A 22,157-nucleotide genomic window follows, 5' to 3' on the forward strand; every position below is an offset into this window, starting at 1 on the left:
TATCTGTTAGGGTAAAAAAGGCGACTGGGCATAGTGCTGACCACATGTTCCCTTCATAAGCCCAGTTCCTTGAAACAGGTGGATTCTACTTCACCTCCCTACTTGAAAAGGGAACTTTCTTTTTTTTTTACTGGAGTGAGACGAGTGTCTGGTTCCATTATTTGTATCCTTACTGGATGATGACCCATCCTTAGGAGATGACCCACCAACCCCAGTTTGGGATGGTAGAAGGATGACCATCATCCCCTTTATAAGATTTATCCCTGTGTCCGTTTAGCTTAGAAATCTGGGTAGGAATCATTGTACATGATCAACTAATTCCAAGATTTAGAAAATAATTCTTTTCTTTTTTCATATTTTAAATTTAAAAATCTTTCTATGAAATTTTGACATGAGCTCAAAGTAAAAAAAATACAGTGCCAGTAGCGTAGCTTAAGAGTAGAGGCTTTTTTTTTAAACCTTCTAAATTTTTTAAAGACCACCGTTTTTCATTAGTAGTTCAAAACTTTTTGGCTCTATTTATAAACTATCTTTCTTTATATCTCCCAGGGGCCGGGTATCACCTGATCGTCGTGAAGACCCCCACGTTCAACCCCCCGGCCCTACAGGAGCTGATGAAGTCCTACACGGGCACCGCCCAACTCCAGGCTGACCTACAGAACGAGATGTCCTACCTTCTGCCCGAGGAGGAGAAATCACAATTCCCTGAGCTGCTTCAGCTCCTACACACGCACCGTCAGGAGTTGGGCTATGCTGGGCTGGGCATCACAGCCACGACGATGGAGGAAGTTTTTCTTAAGTAAGTTGAACCCAGGGGGGTTGGGGGGAGGGGGAGGGGGGAAGCAGTAATCTATCTTACATTTCAAACCTCTGAATAAATATTTTTTTTGGAGTGAAAACGCTTTCCGAAGCCCCGAAAATGTGTTGGATAGTGCTGATCTTTAAAAAACAAAAAAAAAATTAAATTTAAAATCCAATGCCGTAGCCCCCCCCCCCCCTTTCCACCCCCTAACCCCCATCTAGATTCATCCCTCAGACGCCCCTGACTAGTCCACACTCCTGATTAAATCACTTTATTTCTTCAGCGTCGGATCCGAGGAGTCGCATGAGTTGGAGACGGGAGAGAACGTGGACCAGGATGTTGACGTAGACGGCAATAAACGTAAGTACTCAGGCAGCAGAATCAGGCCAAATTTTTTAATACTGCTATTGTTAGTTGATACGAAACTACAGTTTTACTCGAACCGTACCCATTAATGTAAAGAATAAAATTAAAATTATTTTGCAAGAAATTAAATACACTAAAATTTCGCGAAAATTATTTTTAAAAACTTGTTTTTTTTTCAACATACAATATGAAACTATTCTATATTTCTTTTATTTTTTAAAGATAGATTGCATGATGAATTATTTTATTTTTTCCCAATAAATCTTCAATTTGTAATTGCAAATTCGGCACTTTGAATAGCATAATGCAGATTTCTATTTAGCATGTGAGATTGCTAAAAATTCCTGCGAAGAACAGTTTTCAGAAGAAAAATAATTTCTCGTGAAAATTGTTTGATTTATGTAATTTTTACCGTTTAAGTTGTAGAAATAGGAAAATTAAACTTACATACGTTTTGGCAAAAAAATTATTTTAATGAAACTCTTCTTTCCGACATTGTCAAACTGATAGCATCAGCATCTCAGGACGTGTGTGGGAAGGGGAAGGTGGGAGGAGGGGGTGATAGAGAACTGCAGTTCACATCGGGGGGGGGGGGTACAGAATTTTTTGCGAAATGTACTGACAAAACATAATTTTATCTAAGTCAACGAATAAAGTCAACCTTTGCCTCGTTTTAGACTTCCCGCCCTTTGACCTCTGCAGCGGCAGCAGCCTGTTCATGTCGCGGGTCAAGGCCGTGCTGTACAAGAAGATCTTGTACAGCTGCCGCACCAAAAAGTTGACGTTCCTGCAGCTCTTCCTGCCTGTGCTGTTGGCCGCCTTCCCCATGACCGCCGAGATCACCAAACCCTCCGGCGGGGCGTTGACCTTTGACCTGTCCATCTACGGCGAGACCGTCGTGCCCGTGTCGACGTTGACCTTGAACCAGCAGAATGCTGACCTTGTTGATGTTTACTTTAAGCAACTCACTGGCAAACATGAAAAGCTGATTTTGGCGGCGAATAACGTAGGTAACCATCTTTTTTGTTGTGATAACGTCAAAATGTGTGTGGTGGTAGAAATCAACCGAAATTAATTTTGAAATTTTAATTAAACAGACATTTATTTTGACATTTTAATCAACAGAAATTAATTTTAACATTTTAATCAACAGAAATTAATTTTGAAACTTTAATCAATAGAAATTAATTTTGAAATTTTAATTTAAAAAATTAATTTTGAAATTTTAATCAACAGAAATTTATTTAAAAATTTTATTCAACATTAATTAATTTTGAAATTTTAATCAACAGAAATTAATTTTGAAATTCTACCCCAGGAAAAACAGTTCGATGAGCTTATGTTGAAGAAAGCGATGGAGCTGGGGTTTTACTTCTACAATCGTAAAGTGGTTATTGGGCTTCTGGTGCAAAACTCGACGGACGGATTTAGATTGACGGCCCTTTACAACTCGCTGACGTCACACGCTAGCCCCATCTCTGTAGGTCGTGCTAGCAGTGTTCTTTCAGGCTATCCACCCCCCCCCCCCCCCGCCCCACAGTAGCACGTCTACCGCTCTCCACCCAAAAGAAATAGAAGAAAAATATTTTATATAGAAAATATGTTCTTAAACCAGCGTCAATCCCGTACTCCTGGAAATAATTTAAGTGCGCCCCCCCCCCGTAAGTTTCAAATGCCCCATCCCACCCCGGGAGAAAAAAATGTCTGAAAGAAGCACTGTCGGGGGGCATTTTGTTTCGAAAGATTTTGTTATACTATCTTTTCTGGGGTATAAGTATAGCCTGTCGTCAAGAGTATAACTTTATGTGTGTGGTTGAACTATCAAGGAGTCTGCGATATTAAATGTAATAGGTCAACATTATAGGGTTATGTTTACATTTTCGATGTAATGGGTTTTATTTTAGCTTTAGTGCGTGATGGAATGACAGAGCATTCGAATTCAAACCCGAATGTCTTGAGTTCGGATCACGGGCTCGTCCGTTTGTCGAAGGGGTACCAGATTCGCGTTAGGGAAAGTAAAGGTGGGTGGAAAAATTGTGCTGACCATATTATCCCTTTCATATTGCCGGGGTCACCGAAACAGGTGAACTCTACTACACCTGACCTTATAAACCACAAGGTTCGAAAGTGTACTTTACTACTTGCTTAATTAAGGTGGGTAGTAAAAAAACCAAACCCATTCAAACACAAACAAGCACGCACTCTTAGATACACACAAGTACACGCACGCACGCACACAAACACACACACACAATAACGCGCACGCAGAAACAAATAAGCACAAGCAGACACACACACACGCACGAACTCACACACACTCGCACACACGCACTCAAACACGAACACATTGACACACACACGAGCTCATAGATACACACAAGCACACACCAACACATACACCACATCACCCCCAATGTGTCTGTCCTACAGGTAAACCACGCCATGAACACGCTGGTCCAGCACTCCCTTGGCCAGACCTTCAGCCTACAGACGGGCTACCAGCCCATCACCACCCAGGACGCCAACAAGTCTCTCAACGATGAGGGCATCAAGCTACTGGCCATCAACCTCTTCATCCTCCTAGGCTACTCTTTTACCATGGGGCTCTTCGTCTATTTCCCGATTCACGAGAACCAGGTATTATATATATATATATATATATATATATATATATATATATATATATATATATATATATATATATATATATATATATATATATGTATATTGATATAAATATTAATATATATATTGATATATATATATATATATATATATATATATATATATATATATATTAATATATATGTGTGCGTGTTCGTGTATCGTACGTGTACATGTGTGTGAGTGTGTTTAACATCAGCATAACCAAAGTAAAAAAATTAACCGGATAAACTACAATCTATTATTTTAAAAACAACAATGAACTTCATTAATATTTTTAAAAAGATAATACCACGATTGTTTATTGAACGAAAAAACTTTTAATGCCCATATTTGTGCGTTAGACTTAGGACAGTGGATATTTTGTTTTAACACACATACGTTCAATTAATTGCAGTGTTTCTTCCAGACTTTTTTCTCCGGTGTGTGTGGGGGGGGGGGGGGGCACTTGAAATTTTCGGGGAGGGGGGCGGTAGACTTACTTCGGGGGATCGGACGCTGTTAAATGTATATATTTTCTATATAAATTCCATTACGGTCGGGGGGGGGGGGGGGTCGGTAGACGTTTTTCGCGGAGAGGGGGGGGGCAATGTCTGGAAGAAACTCTGATTAATTAACTCTTTAACATTTTTAAGTGTATTCACCACATTTTTTTTTCTAGTCCGGCTCACGAAAACTACAGTTTTTATTCGGTTTAAACTTCCTGAGCTACTGGATACCGACCCTGCTGTGGGACTACATGCTGTACCTGACCTCCGTGCTGTTGCTGCTACTGCTGCTGTGGGTCTATGGCCTGAAGGTCTACACCGAAGACGATCACCTGCTAATTGTGGCTCAGGTTTTCGCGGCTTTTGGTTGGGCCCTGTTCCCCACAATCTACATCGTGCAGAATTACTTTAACAAGTCTACTGCGGGTTCGCTGTTGGTCATGGCCTTCGTTTTTTTCCCAGGTAGGAATCGGTTAAAACATGTATCGATACGTCTTTAAGTGAAATGGAACTGATGACGCTGAAGTCCCGAGTTCGGATCCTGGCCTAGGAATCGAGTATAACATTTATCGATAAGCCCTATAATTTAAGTGATACTGCTAACCCGGAAATCGCGAGTTTGGATCCCGGACTAGAGTCCGTACGGCGTCCCTGAGTCCACCCAGCACTTATGGGTACCTGACTCGCGTTAGGAAAAGTAAAGGCGACAGAGCATAGTACTGACCACACTATCCACTTTATATGCCGAGGTCGCAGAAACAGGTGCATTCCATCTCACTTACCCCATAGATAAAGACACGCATGAGCGATATAAAAATGTATCGTTTAATTTAAGAAGTCATTCGCATTAGTCATTTTACGGACAATATATTTAGCGGTGGGCGTGCTACGTTCTATGTTATGTACACCGTCATATGCAGTGTTTCTTCCAGATTTTTTTTCTACTGGGGGGGGGGGGGACTTGAAATTTTCTGGGGGGGGGGGGGTGGACTAAAATTTCAGGGGGAGGGGGCGGACACTGTTAAAAGTATATATTTTCTATATAAAGTTCGGGGGGGGGGGGGAGGCGGTAGAATAAATTCCATTTTGTTCGGGGGGGGGGGGGCGGTAGATGCCTGGAAGAAACACTGGTCCTATGCATGATTGTAAAGCCAGTCTATCTCAGTTTCAATTATCTCTACAATGTACTGAGCATGAATGGTTTCATTACTTCGCCATTTTTAAACCTATTTTATCTCAGGGTTCTATATCTACACCGTCCTGTACATGAGTGTGAATCCCTATTCCATCGCAGGCTTCTATGTTATCTACAAGTACTGAGCATGAATGTGATTCCCTCTTCTATCCCAGGCTTCTATGTTGTATACAAAGTACTGAGCATGAACGTAAATCCCTATTCCATCCCAGGCTTCTATGTTATCTACAAAGTACTGAGCATGAACGTAAATCCCTATCCCACCGCAGGGTTCTATGTTATCAACAAATTACTGAGCATGAATGTGAATCCCTATTCCATCCCAGGTTTCTATGTTATCTACAAAGTACTGAGCATGAACGTAAATCCCTATTCCATCCCAGGTTTCTATGTTATCTACAAAGTACTGAGCATGAATGTAAATCCCTATTCTATCGCAGGCTTCTTTGTTATCTACAAAGTACTGAACATGAACGTAAATCCCTATTCTATCCCAGGCTTGTATGTTATCTACAAAGTACTGAGCATGAACGGCTTCAACAGCCAAGAGGACCTGGGGGGTGACTGGGTCGTCCCGTGCCCCGGCTACCACCTGATGCTGTCCATGCTGTCCTTGTACAAGAACTTCCTGCTGTCCCAGACATGTTTTGATGTCACCTGTGCTGCCGGCACCGCGGCCACCAGGTTTTGCTGCACGCGTGAGTGTTGTAGTAGAACATCCGTAGACTGTTATAGTAGAACATCCGTAGACTGTTACGGTAGAACATCCATAGACTGTTGCAGTAGAACATACGTAGACTGTTACAGTAGAGCATCTATACAATAACATTGTATTTGTCCAGTTTCAGGGGTTGGCGTGGTCGAGTCGGTAAAGCTCATGGTTGCTAAACCGAAAAGTCTCGAGTTCGAACCCTTGGGCAGATGAGGCTCGTTAGCTGGGGACAGCCACTCTTCTAGGAGAGACAACTCCAAAATCAAACATCTGCTGCCTTGTAGTTTGTTCTTGGTTGGAAGCAAATTCAAAAAGAAAAGCAGGCTGAAATTGGAGTCAATGTCCTCAATGGCGCATAACCAGTTGACACGTAACGCTTAATTGTGTTGGAAGCGTGGTCGAGTCGGCAAAAAGCTCATGGTTGATAAATTCGAACAAAGTCTCGAGTTCAAACCCACTGGCAGATTAATCTCGATCCCCTCCAACACTAATAATTAAGAAGAAGAGAGAAGAAGTGAACTTAAGTAATCCGTAGACACATTGATTGTTACAGTTGAACATCTGTACACTAACATCGTTGTCAGGGTCCCCCCCCCCCCCCCGAACCAAATGAAATTTATATGAAAAGTATATACTGTTATCAGTGTCTGCCCACCCCCTGGGAAATATTGCTTACTCCCCCGAAAGATTTAAGTGCCTCCCAAATCCCTAAGAAGTGTCTGAAATTGAGGACAGAAGACTAGACATACTTAGCCTATATATACAAGCAAAGAAACAGATCGCATGTCTAAAAGCATCATTACGTATTACTATATGCAAAAAATACTTCTTGACTTTTATAAATTGTAAAAATGTATACCTATTCGTTAAAACAAAATGTGCAATCGTGCATAATATAAGCTGTCTGGTCCTGTATTTCTTGCCATATTACACCGTTGTCCATAATTCACCAGGAAAGTGTGATGACTCCCAAGGTTTCTGCAACGCTTTTGTCCCTGACTACATGAGCTTGTACCAACCAGCCATTGGGGAGTTTGTCATCTCTATGGTTTTACAGGGGTTCGCTTGTTTTTTTATCCTCTGCCTCCTCAACCTATGCAAGTGGTAGGGGATTTTTTTTTATCTTCTTCACTGTTAACAGTGTTTCTTCCAGACTTTTTTCTCCGGGGGGGGGGGGGGGGCACTTGAAATTTTCGGTTGGGCGATAGACTTTCTTCGGGGGGGGGGGGGGGGGGGGACACTGTTAAAAGTATATATTTTCTATATAAATTATATAAATTTCATTTCGTTCGGAGGGGGGGGGGGGGGGGGGGGGGCGGTAGAATTTTTCGGGAGGAAGAGATGCCTGGAAGAAACTCTGATTGTTAAGCTAGTGCGTATAGTTTTTTAAATTTTATTTTGTTGTGTGCTGTGTTTGGATATAATATCTCTAGATCGTAGAAAATTAAAAATTGGTTAGTCCATCATATTCATTTTATAATATCTAACTATAGATGTTTTAATAGCTAGCTATAGCTTTATGTTTTAATAGTTAACTATAGCTTCATATCTTAATAGCTAACAGTAGCTTTATGTTTTAACAAGTAACGATAGCTTCATGGTTTCTTAACTGTAGCTGTCTTAATTGCAGGGCCGGCGCTAGCAATAAGGCGAACTAGGCGGTCGCCTAGGGCGCCCTCCCTTGGGGGGCGCAAAAAGGTTTAATCTCTATTAACAAACAAGTACTTAATAATTAAAAACTTTGATTATCTTTTATAAACTATGGATGGTAATATACAAAGGAGTAGCGATCTATTTCGGCGCCCAGTACGAACTATCAATTTTGCGTCCCCCACCCACAAAATAGGCCTATAAGGGGCTATATTTATTCGCGATGGTGAAAATACATCCCCACCTCCCTTTTTACCACTCAGTTTACCTTTTTATTTTGGTGTCACATAATTGATGTAGAAAACGATTAAATAAGTCCGTAATTTACATTTCGAACATTTCAAACGGTTATCTAATTGGTTATCTAATTTTAATGTTGACTTAGTGATCGCTCCAGCGCATGACGAGGCGTTCCAAAAACACGTGCAATTTTGGTTTTTAATAGGGCTTGTAAGACTCGTTTTCTCTGACTTTGAATTAGAAATCTGTTCTGGTGTATAAAGTTTTGTAATGACGGGGTGTTCAAAGTATTGTACTTGTTTGGGGGTCTACGACAAATTCCGAAAGACACTTGCCCGAATGCCGTTTGCCCGAAGGCCGATTTCCCGAATGAACACTTGCCCGAATGCGACAAATGCCCGAATGGACACTTGCCCGAATGCGACAAATGCCCGAATGGACACTTGCCCGAATGCGACAAATGCCCGAATGGACACTTGCCCGAATGCGACAAATGCCCGAATGGACACTTGCCCGAATGCGACAAATGCCCGAATGGACACTTGCACGAATGCGACAAATGCCCGAATGGACACTTGCCCGAATGGGACAAATGCCCGAATAGACACTTAACCGATTGCGACAAATGCCCGAACGGACACATGCCCGAATGCCGTTTGCCAGAAGGCCGATTTCCCGAATGGACACTTGCCCGAATGCGACAAATGCCCGTATGGGACAAATGCCCGAATGCGACAGATGCTTGAATGGGACAAATGCCCGAATGGCACAAATGCCCGAATGGACACTTGCCCGAATGCGACAAATGCCCGAATGGACTGTTGATAAACAAAACATATTTACTCAAAAAGATAAAAATGCTCTATATTACCCCTCAGGCTTTTTTCATTAATGTGTATTTGCTATATAAAGTGTAGAAACATACTTTCTCTTCCTTCTATGAACGATGCATTTATCTCAGGATTTTAAAATGAATTTTGCTTTGTTTATTAAGTAATCGCTTCAACTTTGTCTAAACAAGGTGAATTAAATGGAGATCAACCTTATTATGTGACTACCTTTAGTTTTTAAATTCGCCGCCTAGACCGCGCTTAGTTCTGTTGTGAAATAGTTACCACACAAGTTAAGCATAACAAGATAAATCAAACAAACGCCCCTCAGTTCATTGTTGCCAGACGCCGCGCCGCCCACACCATGTCATAAGCGCTGTATAGCCACCGCAACACGTCGGCTAAACAAGGGGTTCAAAACATTCATCAAAAGAATATAAAGTCACCGCGCGAACATCACATTACATTTAATAAAGAGTAACGATTTTTTACAGCTATTTCTCGGTTAAAAAAGTTAATTAAAGCTGAATTTTAAAAATATAAACAACTTTGGTTTTATGCATAGAATTGTGTTTATGATCAAAAACTTCAATTGATTAAGAATGTCTATTTGGTAATATTATTTATTCTCTAATATTAACATCTTTCGAGCAAACAGCCTTCGGGCAAGTGGCATTCGGGCATTTGTCGCATTCGGGCAAGTGTTCGTTCGGGAAATCGGCCTTCGGACAAACGGCATTTGGGCTAGTGTCTTTCGGGAAAACGTCTGGCTCTTCTTGTTTGGTAAGTTTTGATGAATCGTTTAGATTTGGGAGTAACGGCGAAAGGCTGTTGTTGATATGGCTTCGTAGGTATAAAGTATCGAAGTGTTAAAGTGTTGTATTTTTACTTTCTCGTATATACGAAGTATATAGAAAGTCTTGTAATCGTTCAAATGAAAATCGAGATTTTTACAAATCTCGACGTTTTACACCTCACTGATACGGAAAAACATAATTTTGCAATCTTGTCCGCATGTCTGTGTGTCTGTGTGTGTGTGTGTGTGTGTGTGTGTCTGTCTGTCTGTCTGTGTGTAAACACGATAACTTGAGTACCGTTACAGCTAGGTTGATGAAATTTCATATATAAGTATTTTATCAAAATCGTAGATTCGTATCAACTTTTGAGCGATTTCCGATAACCGGAAGTGGTACTTTTTCTACTTTGAATTTTTCAAAAGGCTATCTTCTTCTTCTTCTTCGTTCTTAATTATTAGTGTTGAAGGGGATCGAGATTTATCTGCCAGTGGGTTTGAACTCGAGACTTTGTTCGAATTTATCAACCATGAGCTTTTTGCCGACTCGAACACGCCTCCAACACAATTAAGCGTTACGTGTCAACTGGTTATGCGCCATTGAGGCCATTGACTCCGATTTTAGCCTGCTTTTCTTTTTGGATTTGCTTCCATAGCCTTTGTCCAACCAAGAACAAACTACAAGGCAGCAGTTGTTTAATTTTGGAGTTGTCACTCCTAGAAGAGTGGCTGTCCCCAGCTAACGAGCCTCATCTGCCAGAGGGTCCGAACTCGAGACTTTTCGGTTTAGCAACCATGAGCTTTACCGACTCGACCACGCCGACCCCTAAAAGGCTATAATTTGAGTACTATTTCAGATAGATAAATGAAATTTCACATGTAAGTAAAAGATCAATATTTCTACCTTCTGTCAAATTTTGAGTAATTTCCGTTGACCAGAAGTACTAATTTACGCTATTTCCGATTTCTCAAAAAATGCATGTAAATTTATAAATTACTAATAATATTGCGCACTATTATGCACATTTTGTTTTGGCGTTCGCTTGGTGCGCAATTCTTTTTTCTATGAGATTCTATTCTATGTTTAAAAGTTTAAGTAATTAAAAATCATGTCTATATTCCAAGTTATATAAGAATATTCGAGAAAGTAGGGGAGATCACTCCCGGTTTATTTATTTGGCTGTTGTGTAGTTGTAGGTCTAGTGGAATCTGATTGGTAATAGAGAAATGAGAATGTAGCTGATGAGGTATCGTAGTTCTGGAGCTCGGTAGTATCGGAGTGTGATGATTGTTATCGTGCAGTAGTAGGTCCAGTTAAATCTTTGTTGATTGGGAGTATCGCTTGTAGAGCTTGGTGAAGTTAAACGTGTTGGTGTCCTAGTTCTGGAGCATCGAGTCTAGTTATGTTTAGGTATATAGGTTGTGAATGAGGTAGTCTATCGAGTAGTCGAGTTTATCGTAAGTTAGATGATTTCAATTCAGGACGGAACACACTACATAGAAAGGTAAGCGTTCTCTAACTGAAAAATCTTTAGTTTTTTAGGAATCTATATTACCACTCTTAAAGTATTAATATATAATATTATATAGGTTGGAATTTATAACTAACCGTAAACTTTTTTTTTCAAATTATATTTTTTACATTTAATCAATATTTATGGCAATGTCTTAAACAGTTCACGTATTTGATTTTATTTATCCAAAATTATTATTTAATACCTTTATTTTCAACTAAAACAATTAACATCAAACATTTGTTTGTAAGCCATTGTATGTGGTATCATATATACATAGTAGAATAGTAAGTTTGAGGGGGGGGGGTGCAAATCGAAATCTTGAGATCTTGAGAGGGGGGGGGGGGTGCAAATCGAAATCTTGAGGGGGGTGCAAATCTAAAGGTTTGGCGCCGGCAAGGGTCGCTACGCCTCTGGTCAAGCGGGAGGGGGTTCAGAAAGTAAGATGACACTTTTCCATGTTCAACAAACACTCACGTTAAGAAACTGAATTTAAGCCCTTATTTGCATTATTAAAAGTTGTTTTATAAATTGTTATAAAATAATTCATCAATAGGCCTACATTGAATGTTGGAAAAGCCCATAGGTCTAAATATTTTATGAAAATCGCTGCTTTAAAAACAAAATAGCGGGGGGGGGGGGGTTGGCTTAGGTTTACTTTTTTGGGAAAGGGGGAGGTCTGGCATCGTTGTGACATCGTTAATAGATGACCCCATAGTTAGAGGTCGATCTAGATTGATTAGGCCTATATTAAATGTTGATATTAATTACGCTTTACTTAATATTACAATGGAAAATAGCCTAGTAGTTTATTTATATTAAATAATATAACATCCCCTTTCACCACAACACCCTGACTATACTAATCCAAATTAAAATAAAAATGTTTTGTAAATTACTATTATATTATTAGTAATTTTGTGTTTAAATATTTTTAGCCTTAGTAAAACCGGAAGTGACTTTGCACTTATTTCACAAATGTTATAAAATATTCAATTTTGGTTCAAAAATGTGCTTTCTGGCAACACAAAGTGGAACCACTTTTGGAACCACTTTTCCTACCTATTGTTTTTTAATGTACATTTTTTTCCAGTTTAGTTTTTACATTTAAAATCTTTAACAAGGTGGTGAATTTATTGTCAACTTAAAATCTGAAGAATTTGCTTTGCTCTGTCCTCTTTGTCACATGATGTTTCTTTATTATCTTGCTTGTCATCATTAAAAAATTTTTGTGCATCTTCAACTGTTTTTTCTCTGGCCTTTCCCTTTAAGCCCTCCAAGTACTGCAGAACTAAGGTAAAATCTGAATCATTGATCAAATTAGCATCATACATAACATTGAGTAAACGAGTCTGAAGTAATTTGTTGAAGCTCCAAGCAACTTTATCAGAACTCAACTGTCTGATGTAGTTAATGCAGGGGTCGGCAACCTTTTGAGACGGAAGAGCCAAAAGATGCAATTTACAAAATTTATCAGTTTTTAAAGAGCCACTAACATTTTTTTTCAATATTTAGGATTAGGTATATATATATATATATATATATATATATATATATATATATATATATATATATATATATATATATATATATATATATATATATTATAGTTTTAAATATGAAATAATATTTATTCATATTTTTAAAAAATACACATGTTTCGCACAAAACATATTATAGTATTTTAGCTCAACTCGCGATTTTCTTTTACAGCTGTCCAGTTGTGCAACGTAACGTGCATGTTTTACTGGACCTTCAACTATTTTTACTTGCTCGTGAGTTCTGTGAATTTTTCGCTCTATAAATGATACGTTTTCGAATCCAGCAATTGCATTTGAAGCGAACCAGCATCAATTCCAAATAGCTCAAAGTTAATCTCATTTGTTTTTGTGTTGAGAGAGTCTACTATGAACGTCAGAGTACTTGCATTTGTTTTGAATTGCTCAAATCTCTCAGTGAATCTATCCTTCGTTTTGTTTGTTGTAATGCTGAAGCAATTCATGCTAATAGTTGCATTGGTTTCTAGATTTGTTTTTCAGATTTTTCGAAATCAAGTAATTTACCACTCTCCGTGTCTTCAACAAAAAAAAAGTAATTTTTTAGATAAATCCACTTTTCGGGCAAGGCATGGGCTGAGTTTTCCTTTCCGTACAGTTTTACATTTAGCTCGTTTATTTTCTTTGTGATATCCACCATGAAGTTGAATGTTTCAATTCGGGATGAACAGTTTAATAGGAAGTACATTGAAAATAGGGAGTACCTAAATATTTGAATAGAATAGCGAATGTTTAATGTTTATGTTTATGATTTTAGAATTTATTACCGAGTGTTGCAAAACAATATTTTTAGTTTTGAAAATAAAATAAAAAAGTTATTAAAATGTGTGCATGGAGCCGAAGAGCCGCATCTTAACATCAAAATAGCCGCATGCGGCTCGCGAGCCGCAGGTTGCCGACCCCTGAGTTAATGCACTTTTCATCACGAGTTTCATCCAACTGTACTTTTTTTTTTAAATACTTTTATTTGCAATTAAAACAAGTACATCAACATCAAATTTTTTAACATATTTTATATATATATATATATATTTTTTTTGCCGACTGGCGTTTAATATTGTTCCTCTCTTGCTGCTTTCCCTTCCCATGGGTTGGAAGCAAGAGTAGGTTTGCATAAGAGTATATACATATAATACAATTGTATGTCTTATACAAAACGTCTATAATGTATTTGTTATTTTTTTTTTTTTAAATACTTTTATTTGCAATTAAAACAAGTACATCAACATCAAATTTTTTAACATAATTTTGAACACCAAATGAAAACGAAAGGTTTTGCAAATGTACATAATGAATATTTACATGATGTCATGTATTTGATTATAAAAAAAAATTGCAAAGGATGACAGTAAAAGGGGTGAAGGTCAAATGAAAGTGTCAGAAGTCTGGGTGGGGAGAGGAAAGGAAATTTTTCAGAGAGGGTCAATGGGACAGTGAAGCATTTTCTATGTAGGGAAACAACTTAAGTTGACTAGTTGAAAGGGTGTTGTAGGGGTATAACGTACTTGTTATTTTTTTTTTTTTTTTTTTTTTTTTTTTTTTTTTTTTTTTTAAAGAATAATAAGTGTTTATTCAAGTGATCTGAAATTTTGCAAAGTTGAAAACAATTATTGCTATTTAAAATTGGTTACTTTTTAGTAGAACACTGCTTTAAAAAGAAAAAGATTCTATAGAGAATTTTATTATCACAAATAAAAATACATTGACATTTTACATAATTTTAAGTTTTTTTTAAATATCAAAATGCAACAAAAAGGATCAACACTTTCCAAAGATACAATTCTTTTGTGTAAATGTACATTAAAAGGTATAATGTACTTGTTATAATCCAAAATATTACAGCACTGGAATAAAAGTTAAACGCAATTTAATGAATGTCATTAAAATTGACTAGAAGTATGTTATAATAAAGCTACCGTGTTTAGACTTTCAAACTAAATCTGCTGTTAAGTAGTCAATTCGTAAAATATACTCTATTGACAAAATTACATAGGTATTAAAAAGATTTGTTATAATTATTACGTAATGAAATTTAGAACGTTTTATTGTCTTTTTCAAGCATGTCTTAGTTACACTTGGTTGATTTAGCTTCTCTTGTGACAGTTATTTCCCTTGAATAAAATTTTGGTGTTTGGATTTTAAAATGGGAGATAATTCGTTTCTTAAGTTTACATTAATTTCAAATTCTTGCACCTTAGGTTGATCGCTTACTTATAAATATAACTTTAAGTTATTATTTGCTATTGTAAAAACTATATAGAGCAGAAGTTCTAAACAAAATAGTTTGGAAGGTTTTCTTGCATTATCAAGTTGAAAAACAAATACATCAGCAGCCGTTGTATATTGCAATACTTAATGTTAGTAGACATACAAATACAACAAATGCGTCTAAAATCGTCTTAGTCACATATTAATCATTTAATTAATCAAGTGTCTTGTCCACATTTTTCACCCTCTCCTAAAGGATTCATATATAACAATTATAGGCTGGAACCTATAACATTTGTAAACTTATATTTTTCCAAAACAAAAACAATCATTACATAATCACACAATATAGATCTAGACATTTTACAATTTTAACTAAAGACAGTCAAGTTTGGGAGGTCTGTAGAGAGCCCAATACCACAAAAATTGTAGGGTTTTTAAATGTTTTTTTCCAGACTTATTTCTTCCGGGAGGGGGGGAGCACTTTAAAGTTTCTAAGGTGGAGGGGGGGGGGAGGACTTAGCAACAATTTCAATAGAATGTGATTACGCTTGCAAACTGGAATTGAAAGAATTAGTACAAACTTTTTCGACGAAGAAGGCAAGTCAAATTTGATTTTGATGTCTACTTATAACGTGTATGTAATTGATGATGAATTAATTATTAATATGTCACTTTTAATTAATTGTTTTCTTATACGTATGTTTTAGTAATTAATTTGTGTGGAAGGGGGCGTTTTAGTACGCTTTGCCTCGGGCGCTAAATAACCTGGCGCCGGCGCTGCTTAATAGCTAACTATCGCATCATGTTTTGGTAGCCTACTGTAGCTTTTTGTTTTAAAGGCTAGCGATAGCTTTATGTTTTAATAACTAATTCTAGCTACACATACACACACATACATACACACACACGCACGCACGCACACAACAACACAACACACACACACACACACACACACACATATATATATATATATATATATATATATATATATATATATATATATATATATATATATATATATATATATATATATTATATATATATATATATATATATATATATATATATATATATATATATATATATATATATATATATATATATATATATATATATATATATATATATATATATATATATATATATATATATATATATATATATATGTTATGTTGTGTGTCTGTCTGTCTGTGCATTTTTTAAAAGCCCAGTGACCCATAACAAGTTCTTGCCCCTGTCATTGTCTCAATGACTCCTGTGTTTTACCCATGTACATATTTTTTGTACCATACCCCCCCCCCCTCTATTCCACCCCCAGTAACTGTGAGATGTCCAGCAACGCTTATGACTGGCGACAGTACGAGAGCCCGGATGTTGCCATGGAGAAGAAGCGCATCAACACGGAGGGGCTGGAGAAGACAGGTGACTACGCTCACACTTCGCTATACGCTCACACTTCGCTATACGCTCACACCTCGCTATACGCTCACATTTTCGCTATACGCTCACACTTCGCTATACGCTCACACCTCGCTATACGCTCACATTTTCGCTATACGCTCACATTTTCGCTATACGCTCACACTTCGCTATACGCTCACGTACTTCGCTATACGCTCACACCTCGCTGTACGCTCACCCTTCGCTATACGCTCACACATCGCTATACGCTCACACATCGCTATACGCTCTCACTTCGCTATACGCTCACACTTCGCTATACGCTCACACACTTCGCTATACGCTCACACTTCTCTATACGCTCACACACTTCGCTATACGCTCACACCTCGCTATACGCTCACACCTCGCTATATGCTCAAACTTCGCTATACGCTTTAGATATTGACACATCTACGAGGCCTAGAGGCAGAGAGCTAGACTGCTAACCCGAGAGTCTCGGGTTCGTTTCTGGGTTCAAGTCAGTAGAATTTAATAAATATTCTTTAAACTGATACAGTAAAGTTCTTATTTTGATAGGAGCTGTGAATATCCAAAATGCAGGTGTTAATTTAAGATAATGTGGGATGGCGTGGTCGAATGGTAGAGTGTTAGACTGCTAAACCAGTGGTCTGGAGTTTGGTGCCCTGGCTAGAATCATAGCACGTCCCTGAGTCCACCCAGCTCTGAATAGTACCCAACTCGTTATGGAGAGTATAGACGGCTGAGCATAGTGCTGACCTTACTATCCTTTCATAAGATCGGTCACAGAAACAGATGAACTCTACTTCAACTGCCCAAATGACCGTCAAGGATCGTTACCCTCCCAGAAACGAATACCTCGTTAAACGTTTTTGATTTGGTCACATCTAAGCCAGAAAAACGAATACCTCTGTGTACGCTTTGGATATGATCACCTAGCTATACATCTCAGAAATTAATACTTCGATATACGACTGAACAACTAGTATGCCATCGTAAAGGGAAAAGTATGAATTTACTTATTTCCCATTTCTCCTTCAGTCCTTAATATATTGCCTCTAACCAATATTGGCCCAAACCCTGAAAATTTTAAGTGTCCTCGTTATCGTTACCGTTGTTATCTTTATCGTTGTTATCGTTATCGTTGTTATCGTTATCGTTGTTATCGTTATGGTTATTGTAATCGTTATCGTTACCGTTGTTATCGTTATCGCTACCGTTGTTATCGTTATCGTTGTTATCGATACCGCGATCATTGCTATCTTTATCGGTACCGACATTTTTAGGTGCTCCCTCCACCCCTGTCAACAAATGTCTGAAAGAAACCCTGAGTACTTTACGAAAACCTTCACTAAACAAGCTTGACTTCCTCAGACGCACTTGTACTGATGAATCTGACGAAACGTTTCGGCGAACGTATCGCGGTCGACCACATCTGCTGCGGGGTGTCGCAGAGGGAGTGCTTCGGTCTGCTGGGCATCAACGACGCGGGGAAAACCGTTACCATGGAGATGATCGTCGGTCACGTGCCCATCTCCGGCGGCACCGTCATCTACAATGGCATCGACCTGAGAAACGACTTCGACAATGTGAGTCTTGCGATGCCTTGAGGTGGCTGGATGGTACGCTGGTAAAATTTACGACGGGGAGGGGGACAAAACAATTTTTTGGAGGGGGGGGGGGGGAAGAGGGAGAGGGGCGGGCACTAGTAAAAGTATACATTCTATTTAGTTCAGGGGGGGGGAGTAGACGTTTTTCGATGGGAGGGGGTGGGGCGAAGAGATGCCTGAAAGAAACTGTGTACCTGTATACCGTTCTATATGTACTTTGATGTACACATCTTGCAACAGTAGTTAGGTTGCAATTGTTTCTGGACATTGGCCGTATCAGTCAACCCTTAGTAGCTACTGTCTCTGGACATTACACTTATTGGCTATTGTCTATAGACATTATCTTTACCTGGTACTGCTCATGGATATTACCTTTACCTGCGACTGCTCATAGACATTAACTTTACCTGTTATTGACCATGCTTACCGGCTATTGACCATAGACATTACAGTAACGTACTATTGTCCAAGGACAAAACACTTTTTGGTTAATGTCTTTGGACATTACTTTATTGGCTACATTACCCTTGACGAAACCCAAACTATAACTCGCCAGCTACGAGACACCATTGGCTACTGTCTCTGGACATTACATTTATAGCTATTGTCTCTGGACATTACATTTACTGACTACATTACCCTTGACAAAACCCAATCTATAACTCCCCAGCTACGAGACACCATTGGCTACTGTCCGCAAGCTGACCCACTGATTGAAGAGCTGACCGCACGTGAGACCTTGACCATGTTCTCACGTATCCGAGGGATCAGGACCGAGTACCTGGCCGGCCATGTCAACCACCTGATCGACATGTTTCTCCTGCAGCCGTACGCCGACAAACTGGTCCGCGTCTACAGGTAATTAGAGATACAGTTACATTTCCGTTTACCGGAATAGGGTTGGGGGACTAATTCTTAAAGCTGGCCATTATGATTTTTACTACTGTAAATTTAAGGGTAATTGGCTACATTTGAGTTTCCCATTCTATTCTTTTTTTTCCCTCTTTCTTTTTCGTCGTTCTTAATTGTAAAATGAAGGGGATCTCCAACACAATTAAGTATTAGGGGTCATTTATAAACAAAGTCAAATTTTTTGACGATTTTTAACTTCCCATTCTCTGATATTCATAGATGGTAGCTGAAAGTATCACGCGCAAAATTGGAGTTTGTGTTTCTTTCTAAAATTACATTGAATATGTACATTAATTGTTATAACAATTTCAAAAAGCACAAAAACGCGATACAAATGCTAGAATTGAGTTTTTTATATTACTTTTTTAAAATGCGAAATTGCGTCTTCACATTATCTGACAACCCCCCCCCCCACCATCGTGATTCATAGGCACAAAATTCCGTCACAAAAAGCAAACAGTTTCATTACTTATTACTAAATATAAACATCAGGGGCGGTAGAGGAATGATAGAGAATACGACTTCTAACGCGAAAGTCTCGAGTTCAAATCCTCGTTCACATCCTTAGACCGCCCCGGGTCCAGCCAGCTATGATGGGTACTAACACACATTAAGTAAAGTAATGGTGGCTGGGCATAGTGCTGACAACACTAACTAATATTTCCTCTATATAAGCCGGCGTCACAGAAACAGGTGAACTCTAATTGCCCCATGGGCCATCAGGTTCGAAAGAGAACTTTACTAAATATAAACACCAGTTAATAAATTCTTATTGCTACACAACAAGAAAACGTGTATGGAGCAATAAATTAATTTATTAAATGATTATTTGGACGTTTCTCTTCAGCGGCGGCACCAAGCGCAAACTCAGTGTGGCGGTTGCTCTGGTGGGGAACCCCAAGCTGATCCTATTGGACGAGCCGTCACGTGGTGTGGACCCCAAGTCGAGGCGACATTTGTGGAACATCCTGTCTGAGGTCAGGACGGCTGGTGCTACGGTGCTGCTCTCCACTCACAGGTAGGTGCAGGTGCTAAATGACATCTCTCTTACAGGTAGGTGCAGGTGCTAAATGACATCTCTCTTACAGGTAGGTGCAGGTGCTAAATGACATCTCTCTTACAGGTAGGTGCAGGTGCTAAATGACAGCTCTCTTACAGGTAAGTGCAGGTGCTAAATTACAGCTTTCTTACAAATGGGTGCAGGTGCTAAAGTACAGCACTATAATAGGTAGATTTATGGGATAAAGTGCAGCTCTCTTACAGGTAAGTTCAGGTTCTAGAGCACTATAACAGGTAGGCTTAGGTGTTAAAAAGCATCTCTATTACAGGTGCAGGTGCTAAAGTACAGCACTCTAACAGTGAGGGCCAGGAACTACAGTACTCCCCTCTCTCACCAATAGCTGGAGTGCAGTATGCTTTATTCACAAAATGTGCTGAATGCTTTAATCACAAAAAAAGGGCAGAATGCTTTATTCACAATTTCAATCTAAATTTACCAAGTTTAAAACAACGTTTGAGTTTGAACTCTAAAATTCTTTGAATTTTGTTTCCATCCTAATTTATTTCCACTGTTAAGTCTATCCAGCTTTAATGAATACCCGGCATTAAAAAAACTACTAAATACTTCAACACTGAGCTCTCTGTGGAACATTTATTATTTCCTATATCAACATTGTGTTGTTGCAGTATGGAAGAATGCGACACGCTGTGTACACGTCTAGCCATCATGATCAAAGGAAAGTTCCAGTGTATAGGCAGCTCACAGGACTTGAAGAATAAATTCGGCAAGAGCTACTCCCTGACCATTCAACTCGCCAAGCTGGACAACGGCAGCTTCGGTCCCGTCCCGCCCGTTGTTGAGTTCCTAGAGCAACGTTTACCCGGTATTGAGGTAAAAACGGTGTCCAGATCTACTTGTTCAGTGTTTCTTCCAGACTTTTTTCTCTGGAAGAAACTCTGTACTTGTTACTTTTTCTATACGAAGTGTAGAGAAAGTAATGTGATTGTGTGAAAAAAATCGACGCTTTACATCTCCCTGAGTCGAAAAAAAACTAAGTATTTGCAATGTTGTTTGATTGTTTGTGTGTCTGTCTGTGTGTTCGTCTGTTTATCTGTGGACACGATAACTTGAGTACTGTTTCAGATATGTTGACGAAACTTCATGCATAGGTGTTATATCAAATTTGTAGTTTTGTTTCAGCTTTTGAACGATTTCCGGTAACCGGAAGTGGTGCTTAACTCTATTTCCGTTTGAAGACTATTTTGAGCACGGTTCCAATTTGTGTGTAATTTATCAATGGGTTTTTAGTTGTTTTTCCCTTTACCTTAACAAAGGGTTCCATATATTTCCATGTAGTTGAACAAATGGTTTCATTCATTTTTTTCGCGTATCTTACCTTCGGATTTCATTTTTTTTTCCGGGTAGTTTAACAAACCGGCTTTCACTTTTCTCTGTGTAGCTGGTGGACGAACACCAAGGCTATGTTTACTTCCGGTTTCCAACGGACGAGGTGGCGCTGTACAGCGTGTTCGCTGTTCTCGAGGCAGCCAAGTTCGCCTCTCTCATCTCCGACTACTCCATGCACCAAACGACGCTCGAGCAAGTTTTCCTCTCCCTGGCCAGGAAATTCGCCGACGAGAAAAACGCCGACGTCGACATTGAACAGTCTTTGTGTGAGCGCTGTATTTGATTGTGTCGAAAAATATCATTCTGGTTTTGAAAGTGGTGGTTTTGTTTGGCTGTTAGTTGTAGTGGGTGTGTGGCGGTTAGATAACCAGAGTGGGGGGTATCTTTGGACGTGTGTGCTAGCAATGAATTGTGGTGAGTGTTTCCTTCGGGGATTTCTCTGGTGGTGTGGAAAAAAAAGGGGGGGGGGGCAAATTCACCCCCAACCCGGATGCAATAGAAAAAAAATTAAATGTAACAATTCTTACAATCAACCCCGCCCCCCTTTCTGGACATTGTCTAAAAGAAAGCCTGAGGGGATATATGCATTTAGTTAAAAGTGTATGTGATTGTGTGCGTGTATCTAGGCCGTATGTGTGCTATTGGATATGTGTTGAGTAAATGTTATGTAGCGTATGTAGTAGAGTATGATATAATATACTTGTTGAAAGTAAAAATATTTAAAATAGTTATCTTGTTACAGCTTTTTTTTTATAAATAGCCTATTATCCTATCATAGCCTAGCT

General features: G+C 38.8%; 1 protein-coding gene across 1 annotated transcript in view; it reads left to right on the plus strand.

Annotated features, from left to right (window-relative positions):
• LOC131958540 (phospholipid-transporting ATPase ABCA3) overlaps positions 1-21,655 on the plus strand; it is a 33,912-nt gene extending 12,257 nt beyond the window's left edge. Inside the window, exons 12-26 of the mRNA XM_059323626.1 lie at positions 550-799; positions 1,086-1,162; positions 1,846-2,174; positions 2,487-2,648; positions 3,599-3,805; positions 4,494-4,782; positions 5,671-5,898; positions 6,013-6,213; positions 7,181-7,286; positions 16,340-16,443; positions 17,818-18,032; positions 18,724-18,911; positions 19,813-19,983; positions 20,652-20,856; positions 21,425-21,655. Coding sequence (XP_059179609.1) covers positions 550-799; positions 1,086-1,162; positions 1,846-2,174; positions 2,487-2,648; positions 3,599-3,805; positions 4,494-4,782; positions 5,671-5,898; positions 6,013-6,213; positions 7,181-7,286; positions 16,340-16,443; positions 17,818-18,032; positions 18,724-18,911; positions 19,813-19,983; positions 20,652-20,856; positions 21,425-21,655 — 2,963 coding nt within the window. The remainder of the gene's footprint in view (positions 1-549; positions 800-1,085; positions 1,163-1,845; positions 2,175-2,486; positions 2,649-3,598; positions 3,806-4,493; positions 4,783-5,670; positions 5,899-6,012; positions 6,214-7,180; positions 7,287-16,339; positions 16,444-17,817; positions 18,033-18,723; positions 18,912-19,812; positions 19,984-20,651; positions 20,857-21,424) is intronic.
• Positions 21,656-22,157: the final 502 nt, after the last annotated feature.

The sequence above is a fragment of the Physella acuta genome, unplaced genomic scaffold (genome assembly GCF_028476545.2).
Source record: "Physella acuta isolate Inbredline_101_S28 unplaced genomic scaffold, ASM2847654v3 ptg001333l, whole genome shotgun sequence".
Lineage (NCBI taxonomy): Eukaryota > Metazoa > Mollusca > Gastropoda > Physidae > Physella > Physella acuta.